We start from the raw sequence: 8299 nt of genomic DNA, 5'->3' as shown, positions 1-8299 counted from the left end.
GGCGCCCCGGAAGCAGATGCCTCCGACGTCCCGGAAGCGCCCGAGGGGCTGGATGCGATGGCGGCGGTGGCTGCACTGCAGCTGGGGCTGCGGGTGGCGGGGCTGCGGGTGGCGGGGCTGGGACGGGTGAGCGTGGGGCGCAGGGAACGAGAGGGCGGCGCGGGGCGCGGGGTAGGGACCCAGAGCTCAGCCCGCCCGTCCGTGTCCGCAGGCCCCGGCCAGCGCCTCCTGGAGGAGTGTCCTTGGGGTCTCCCCGCGCCCAGGTGAGGACCGCAGGCCGGGCTGTGATTCAGGCGCCTCGGGAGAGGCACCTGCTCTCTGCCCTGCACTTTGAAGGGGTGTCGTGGGGATTGAAATGAACCCACTGCTGGCAGAACTGAGGTTCTCTGGGAGTGACAGATTCCGTATTAAAATGCTTTTAGTGAAAACGTGGTCGTGTACCGGGCATTCAGCAAGGGCTTTGTCCTCACAACAACGCGAGGGGTAGCTCCATTGTCGTTTTTGTGTTACAGAGAAGGCTCCAGAGTTACTTCCCAACGTCCCTTCCAGCTAATGGGCGGCCGGCCCAGGCTGAAAGCTCAGGGTTGTGAAAGTAAAGGGCATCTAACCACCATGGCTTACGTGTTGCTTCTCTGCAGCACAGGGTAATTTGCTATGTGTAGAGGGTGCTGTGCAAGCCTGCTTCGGGCCTGCCTTTTTATTACTGCTTTTTTTTAGTATCTGCAAGGCCCATGGTGCTTTTCAGCCAATGGGACTCGCCCTCTTAAGAGCTTAAAGGCACCTTCTGTGTACATTCTTCCGAGTCGTCACGATTAGTTGTAAAAACTGAAAGCTGTTAAGAGCTCTGTGAACCATTACTCTTGAGTATGTTTCTCTGCATAACACAACCACGAGCGCCTGGCTAAGCAACTTAGTAACTAGCCGCTTATTAAAAGCATTTTGAGTGGATGAATCGTGCATCTTAGTCCAGTGGAATACATCTTAGCATATTCTTGAGTAAAAAGGCCTGAGTTACCCAGGGTCGTAGTTGGTCAAGCCAGTACTGAGCCCTAGATCTCACTCACTCAGTCGGCAAGCATACTCAGTGTGTGCCATATCCCGGGCACTGGGTTGGGCTTGGCTGGACACGGGCTGCTGTTAAGCTCCAGGCAGCAGGTTTTGTTCCCTCCTGTGCCATAGTCTCTCAGGCAGTACTGGAGTCTTTTTTGGAACTGGCTGCTCCAGGTCTCTGTTCAAGGGCTTCTGCCTCCATGTCAGTGTTGTGAAACTTTCTCCAGAGGTGGCCTGGAGGCCAAGCAGGTGCGGCAGTTCTGCAGCAGAAGCATCTGCCACAAAAGCGGAAGACGACTCCTTTCTCCGGTGGGTCCTGCTCCTCATCCCCGTGACTGCCTTTGGCTTGGGGACATGGCAGGTAAAGACCCGCACCTGGTGGGATAACTCTGGGCCCTTGACCCTGCTGCCATCTGCTTGGGCTTAAGTTCTGTCACTGTAGGTCCAGCGTCGGAAGTGGAAGCGGAACCTGATTGCAGAGTTGGAGTCCAGAGTTCTAGCCGAGCCTGTCCCTCTGCCCGCAGAGTAAGTGTGTGGTTGCGCCCCTAGGGCCGATCTCATTTCAGTTCAACAGCGGAGCCCTACCTTCTGCTGGGCGGCCTGCCCCCTTGGCAGGACATTTAGCCACTTGCTTCACCTCAGATGAGAGCTGTCAGTATCAGTCATCCTGTTGGGCTTGTTGACACCTGACTGCCTTTGTGAAGCTACCTGAGGCTGCCTCCTGACATAGGAAAGTCTTATTTGGGGTTCTGCATGTCACTCTTTTTTCAGGTGTAGTGAACTTATCCTCCACAGGGCCCAAGGCCCTGTAGGTCTCACCGTGAGGGTGGTGTTTTGAAAAAGTGCCCTAAATGATTTGACTGCCCTCTCCCTAGAATATAACCTCAGACAGGTATATCCAAGCAAATGTTCCATTCAGCGTAGCAGACGGGATGCCAGATTTGGCTTGTGGATGAGGTTTTGGCTCACATGTTTTAAAAAATTTCACATAAAATATGTATTGAGGAGTCCAGATTTTTAGCTTCTCCAGTAAAGGTGTTTTCTGGGAGTGCAGATCCACATTCCCACATGGCATCAAAGGGCCAGTTTCCTTTTCTTGTCTGACCGTGGTGGGCTGTGTAGTCTGCCACCCTCATTAGGGGACTCGTTTTCCGGCTAAACGTTGCTCGGGCACTGTTCTTGTCTCCATGCAGCCCAATGGAACTGAAAAATCTGGAGTATAGGCCAGTGAAAGTCAGGGGGTGCTTTGACCACTCCAAGGAGCTGTATATGATGCCCCGGACTATGGTGGACCCTGCTCGGGAAGCCCGGGAGGCGGGCCGCATCTCCTCCTCAGCTGAGACTGGGGCCCATGTGGTCACTCCCTTCCACTGCACCGACCTGGGGTGAGTAGGGCAGGTGGGAGCTGGCTGTCCCGGCAGACAGTCAGGGTATACTAATTTACATCACTCTTTCTTTCACAGCCCCTAACCTGGGTGGGACCCTGGGAAACCAAAGATACCCAGAAGATTCAGTTCGTTGCATAGTTGTTAAAATCTCTAATTGTGACATTGACTTAAACTTCTCAGCCAGCTCATTTATGACGGAACAATTTCTGTATGTTGACCTCTGAAGAGGAAGGAGGGATTCATGAAACAGGGGTCCTTTCTCTAGACAAACTCTCTAGTGGCCCCCACATTAGATGGCGGGGTATGAGGAGGGGCACAGGAGAGCAACTCAAGAGAAAGGATCCCAGCCCTACCTTGAGGGAGTAGAGTTGGGAATGCCTCCCTAGGGGGCCATTTGGGAGTTAAGAGATGGGAAGAACATTCCAGGCAAAGCAAATGACAGGTACAGGAGCACCTGTGTGACTCACTGAGGAACTGGAGGATTAATGTTCAAATGAAAATACCTGGGGCTCTTGTCAGCCCATGGGTTCCGGTTTTAGGCCCGGGATGGTTCGGTCCAAAATGCTTCGTCTCCAACAGGCTGGGGTGCCAGGGTTTCTCTTCACGCTGCCCCCTCTATGAGGAGGGATTGGAGGCAGCCATTGCTAGTTCAGGGGAGAGGTGTGGAGTCTCAACTCTGGCATGGCAGTGTTGGTCACCAGTTGCACGTTGCAGTGGGAGAGCAGAAAGGAAGCAGCAGATAGGAAAGCCACATTGGTGAAAAGTGGTGAGGTGGCAGGGATGCTTTTACCAACCAAAGGGCCTCAAGAGAGGAAGACTTTGGCACTGCCAGGGCTCCACTGAGCCAGTCCTGTTTTAAAAGCCTTCCTTTGTGCTATAGTTGTTCCTATGGGTGCCTGAGTAACTGAGTGATGGCTTTTATTCAGAAACCCTCCCCACCTAAACAGCACTTTCGTTACCCTAGAATCACCATCCTGGTAAATAGAGGGTTTGTTCCCAGGAAGAAAGTGAATCCTGAAACCCGGCAGAAAGGCCAGGTAAGGGACATGGACCCTTCCTACCTTAGGGAAGGCTCTGGGAGTCAGCCAGGCTCCATGGTCTCTCACCTTCCTTTATAGATTGAGGGAGAAGTGGACCTCATTGGGACGGTGAGGCTGACAGAAACCAGGAAGCCTTTTGTCCCTGAGAACAGTCCAGAAAGGAACCACTGGCATTACCGGGACCTGGAGGCTATGGCCAGAATCACAGGCGCAGAGCCCATCTTCATTGATGCTGACTTCAGTATGTTGTGACCAGCTCACCCTAGAACAAATAGCTTTTGTGAAGACTGTCCTTCCTCCTCCTAACCCTCATTACCCAGTCCCTGCTGAGACATACATTGTCACATGTGTCTATGGGGGAGGTGGCAACTCAGCAAGGGGAACCTAGCTAGGCAAGTACTGAGGGGTCAAGGCCAAGGTAAAGGCCACACAGGATTTCCCATTAAAACGACAGCCACTAGGAAGTAGTGCAGAGGCTGGCAGGCAGCAGAGGGTGGACTTGAGTCCACTGTCTCTGCAGAAAGCACAGTCCCAGGAGGACCCATTGGAGGGCAAACCAGAGTCACTCTGAGGAATGAGCATCTGCAGTACATCGTAACCTGGTGAGTCCCAGGCGGTCCCCTGGCTCCCTCCCCTTCAGCCCAGCAGCCCACTAACACTGGCTCTTTCAACCCCAGGTATGGACTCTCTGCAGCTACATCATACCTGTGGTTTAAGAAGTTTGTACGTGGAACACCTGGTGCGTGAGACCAGCTGCTAAAGCCCTATCCTTGAATAATGATGTATTTGAAACTACCTTTATGCTGGATCATGTGCTCTTGGGATAAATAAAAGTTCTGGGCCTTCTACCTTGCATGAGCTCATGGCTGGTTGATCATAAAATCCTGACTTTGTTTCAGTCAGTTCAAAGACCTTTCCCAAAACTTAACACAAAAATTACATCTCTAAGGAACAAAATGCCTGGTTAAGAATGTGTAAGGGTGAGAATGAAGGGCTGGGTGCAGCGGCTCACTTGAGGTCAAGAGCTGAGGCCAGCCTAACATTCCAAACCCCTTCTCTACCCAAAACACAAAAATCAGCCAGCTGTGGGCCTGTAATTCCAGCCACTCAGGAGGCTAAGGCACCAGAGTATCCTGAACGTGAGAGGCAAAGGTTGCTGAGATCACACCTCTGCACTCCAGCCTGGAAGACAGTGAGGGTTCTTCTCTTTAAAAAAAAAAAAAAAGATACTGAACCCAAGAGGCGGAGGCTGCGGTGAGCCGAGATCGCGCCATTGCACTCCTCCAGCCTGGTAAAAGCGAAACTCCGTCTCAAAAAAAAAACCCCAAGTAAGATTCAACCCAAGATACCTACAGACACTGGCTGAAGGAAAATTTGTATTACTTAAATTACTTTTATTTACAGAAAACTATAATGGATGTTTCAAGTTCTTCCACCCTTGCTTTTTCCAGGCTTGGCGATGTGAGCCAAACCTGGGACCCAGGACATTGCCTCCCCACTGACGGCGTTATCTGAAAAGACAAAAAGAGGGAGTCAGCTTAGCCTCTTGTTCTCTGAGATTTTCAGGGTTGTTAGCTGCGTTGTTGTGTTTGGCTGTTCCAAGCTGATCGCCAGATGGAACTGCTCATACGTTAAGCCAGCCAGTTGTCTGGAAGGATGATTAGCACGATATTTTGTGTGAAGCTGCTCTTACCTCCTCGTATCTGTCACTGCAGTTTCTCCTGGTAGCTTCCACCAGCTTAGCCAAAGTGCCTTTGTCTTCCCTAACATGGCAGGAGGGAAAACAATAGGGGGTTTCTGGCCTCTCAGTTTCCCTTTTAGAATGTCTAAGTTTCTTCATTTTTAGCTCAAGACAGTCTTTGCCTCAGATGCGATGTGACCACATGGTTTATTCAGGTGAAGAAATTCTTAACCATCATTGGCAAAAGTTCAGATAAATGTATTTTTTTTAATAAGACGGTTTCACCATATTGGTCAGGCTGGTCTTGAACCCTGACCTCAGGTGATCCGCCCGCCTTGGCCTCTAAAGTCCCTGGATTACAGGCCTGAGCCACCACGCCCAGCCAAATGCCAAATGTATTTCTTAAAGGTAAAAGATTGGCCTTTAAGGAAAACAACTGTGAGGCTTGGATTAAATGCACTGGGGAAGTCTGGGGCCAGGCTGTGTACTTACCCATTAACCCGGGTGAATGCCACAGTCGTGCAGGTCTTCCTGTGGACTAGACGTCCGTCTTGCCTTCCCCTTGATGATACAGTAAGGGACTCCCATTTTCCGACAGAGGGAAGGCAAGAAGACAACCAGCTGGAAGAAAGCATTAGCTGAAGAGCGTATTTGGACCAAAAGCAGTACATTTCAAAGCTAGCTCGGCAGCAACTGCTCAGGGTTAAAAAGCTCTGGATTCCCACTTTAAGGTTAAATTCAGTGAGAGATTCACATCATTGCAAGAGCGACGCGTTGAGCTGCATCCCTTGTCAGTACTGTCCCCACCCACTTCGGTCTCAACACTGACTCGTCATTAGGCCTACTCTTCCCAGTACTGACAGAAGCCCTTGGATTAGCAGTCAACAGGCAAACACACCTCAATGGGATCCGTGTCGTGAGCAATCACCACCAGCTCAGCTTTCTTTCTCTCCACCAAGGCAGTGACGGTGTTAACTCCTAGAACACACAATCAGTGTGACCATTCACCAGGCCTGCTCCGGTCACTAGAAGCTGCTGGGCCCAGGTGCTGACTCTGTTAAAAAGCTCGCTTTTACTCTTCAGTCATTTCAGGTGAAGAAATTCTACATCACTGCAACAGCTGGCCCCCAGTGTTCACCCTAGGGTGGGGTCTACTCACCTGCTCAAAGGACAGGTGGTCTCTTAGTGGGGATGTCCCCTTTGCCAGCAGCTTTCTTCTCGGCCGGGGCCAACAGCCTCTGCTGCTTCTCTTGCTGCCTCTCTGGCCTATACTTCTGGGCCAGCTTCAGCACCTCAATAGCTGGGAAAACACTTTTCAGTTCAGGCTTGTAGTCAAGGTTCTACTCCTTATCACTGAATAGAAACGCTACATCCCTATATATAAGGACTACAATGTAATGACAAAGAAACTGAAGGCCATTCACCCTCAGATTCCGGATGAAGTCAGTCATCATTGACTTTAATAAACTCATACACCTCAAAAGCTCCCCCCCACCCCGGAAGCCTCAGATACAGAACGGTCAGAGTCGAGTCTCTGCCTGAAAAACTCCTTTCCACGCCACACAACCTCACCTGTTTGGCGGTCCAGGGCCTGGGTGAACTGGTTAATGGCAGGAGGCACTTTCAGCCGCTTATAAAGCATGGTTCTTTGCCGCTGCAGCCTGACACAGAGGGGCCATTTCACAAATCCGGTGAGGTCTCTTTTCGGTTGGCTGTCGTGGCCTGAGAAATAAAGGGCGACATCAACCGAGTGAGGCTCCATTTCCGTGTCAAGTTCATGTCTGGGGCCACTCAGAAGGGTGTGGGTGCATCAGCGATCTTGGTGGTTTAAAACGTCATCAGCATCTTTCAGATAGCAAATATTCTCTTACATCATCTGCACCCAAGCACCCGAGAACGCGAGCGAGAGCACGATGCCTTTCCTAACAAGAAGCCAAGGGGCCACCAAGTACAGCAGAATTGCAATCCGAGGGCCTCGCTGGGACAACACTGCTGCACTTGTTTTCGGATGGCTAAGATGAATCCAAGGCCACTTCCCTATTCAGCCGAACGCTCACTCAGCAACTCCCAATGAAAGCAAGAGACAGGCACCATCACTGCCCGTCTCCAAGGGACACAAGTTGAGGACTGACACCACGTCACACCCATTAAAACCTACAAGATCCGACTCAACCCTATTACCACTTTTCCTTGGGGAAAAACACAGACCGTTTCATTCTACCGTTTGTTGCTCACCAATGCCAAAATTCTTCAGCTTTTCAAATGAAACACGGGATTCGCCACTTTCTCGGCCTCCTGCTCCACGACAGCAGGGACCGGAGCCACCTTCTTCCCCTTGGTCTTGAAGTTCCGGCTGCACAGAAAGAAAATCCCGGTTAAGCCGCCGCCTCCTTCGTCCGGAGGTCTCAGGTTGGCTCCTTCAAAACAAGGGGCGCCGACGGCCCCTGCCGGACCAGACCGGCGAGCTGCGTTTAGAAGCCCCCTCCGCGCGCCCCCCCACCCCAGCCTGTGCAGCTGCGGCCTTGGTTGCCGGGAACATCCTCGCCGTGACTCGACAAGCGCGTCCTCCGTCAGCCGCACGGAACCCCGAGTGGCCGGAGTCCGGCTAAGGCCGACGCCACGCTCTCTTCGCGTCGCCGACCCAGGAGACTCCCCGGACGGGACTCAGGGCGCCTGAGCCGCGGCCCCGCAGGCTCCAGAAGCAGCAGATGCGGGCTCGGAACTCGTTGGACAAAACCTCTGGGGCGGCCCTCAGAAAAACCAGGCGCCGCTCGCTAGTGCTCCGAGCGCCTCCGCCCCGCCGCGCTCCCGGGCCTCCTCCTCCAGCCCAGCGGCATCCGGACCAACGCATCCCGCTTCCGGCCGCCCAGGGCTTTACTCCGTCTCAATGTCTCCGTGCCACACCAGGTACGGCTCTTCTAGAGTTAGGCGGAGTAGGAGGCCCTGTGAGGCCGCGCCTGCAGGATGGCAGCGGAAAAAGTCGGGACCCGGTTACGCTGTCGCAGAAAAAAACCTCACTCACCATCCTCGGCAGCGGGAAGACAAAGGAAGGAAAGGGAATTGTGGGTAATAAATATGCCCCCAGGCAGATCGCGAGAGTTGATGCCGGCGCGGGATATCAGATTTAAAGCAACAGGACT

At 52.6% G+C, this 8299-nt stretch overlaps 2 protein-coding genes, 3 non-coding genes and 1 pseudogene across 9 annotated transcripts; 1 reads left to right on the top strand and 5 right to left on the bottom strand.

Annotated features, from left to right (window-relative positions):
• Positions 1 to 42: 42 nt before the first annotated feature.
• SURF1 (SURF1 cytochrome c oxidase assembly factor) lies at positions 43 to 4328 on the top strand. 5 transcript variants are annotated; one of them, XM_003732074.6, is made up of 9 exons: positions 43 to 126; positions 212 to 263; positions 1278 to 1411; positions 1493 to 1575; positions 2244 to 2435; positions 3403 to 3475; positions 3557 to 3719; positions 3999 to 4080; positions 4156 to 4328. In XM_003732074.6, the coding sequence occupies exons 1-9, from the start codon at positions 58 to 60 to the stop codon at positions 4223 to 4225; spliced, it is 918 nt and encodes a 305-aa protein (XP_003732122.5). In that variant the 5' UTR covers positions 43 to 57; the 3' UTR covers positions 4226 to 4328. The 5 variants fall into 5 exon arrangements, with proteins under 5 accessions (XP_003732122.5, XP_078187108.1, XP_078187107.1 ...); XM_078330982.1 differs by having other exon boundaries at positions 1258 to 1411; XM_078330981.1 differs by having other exon boundaries at positions 1225 to 1411.
• Positions 4329 to 4851: 523 nt separating this feature from the next.
• On the bottom strand, positions 4852 to 8210 carry RPL7A (ribosomal protein L7a). Its single transcript, XM_078331023.1, is given in 9 exon segments — positions 4852 to 4989; positions 5172 to 5241; positions 5652 to 5708; positions 5710 to 5780; positions 6058 to 6137; positions 6319 to 6459; positions 6732 to 6881; positions 7395 to 7512; positions 8182 to 8210. Coding segments are annotated over 9 exon segments (807 nt in total). The 5' UTR covers positions 8185 to 8210; the 3' UTR covers positions 4852 to 4872.
• Positions 5337 to 5403, bottom strand: LOC118148337 (small nucleolar RNA SNORD36; annotated as a pseudogene).
• On the bottom strand, positions 5852 to 5923 carry LOC118148329 (small nucleolar RNA SNORD36). Its single transcript, XR_004735102.1, has one exon. It is a non-coding gene; the product is annotated as a small nucleolar RNA SNORD36 (small nucleolar RNA).
• Positions 6207 to 6276, bottom strand: LOC118148331 (small nucleolar RNA SNORD36). Its single transcript, XR_004735105.1, has one exon. It is a non-coding gene; the product is annotated as a small nucleolar RNA SNORD36 (small nucleolar RNA).
• Positions 6966 to 7040, bottom strand: LOC118148361 (small nucleolar RNA SNORD24). Its single transcript, XR_004735158.1, has one exon. It is a non-coding gene; the product is annotated as a small nucleolar RNA SNORD24 (small nucleolar RNA).
• Positions 8211 to 8299: the final 89 nt, after the last annotated feature.

The sequence above is a fragment of the Callithrix jacchus genome, chromosome 1 (assembly GCF_049354715.1).
Source record: "Callithrix jacchus isolate 240 chromosome 1, calJac240_pri, whole genome shotgun sequence".
Taxonomy (NCBI): domain Eukaryota; kingdom Metazoa; phylum Chordata; class Mammalia; order Primates; family Cebidae; genus Callithrix; species Callithrix jacchus.
Note: the sequence above shows the minus strand (reverse complement) of the source record. Positions and strands in the feature narration are given on the sequence as shown.

What these genes read in the sequence shown, in the direction of transcription:
- SURF1 (XM_078330988.1), top strand. Translation starts at nt 58, where the DNA reads ATGGCGGCGGTGGCTGCACTGCAGCTGGGGCTGCGGGTGGCGGGGCTG. An exon ending in TGGGGTCTCCCCGCGCCCAG is followed by an intron (nt 264 to 1,179) that starts GTGAGGACCGCA and finishes CCTGTGCCATAG; the next exon opens with TCTCTCAGGCAGTACTGGAG. An exon ending in CTGCAGTACATCGTAACCTG is followed by an intron (nt 4,081 to 4,155) that starts GTGAGTCCCAGG and finishes TTTCAACCCCAG; the next exon opens with GTATGGACTCTCTGCAGCTA.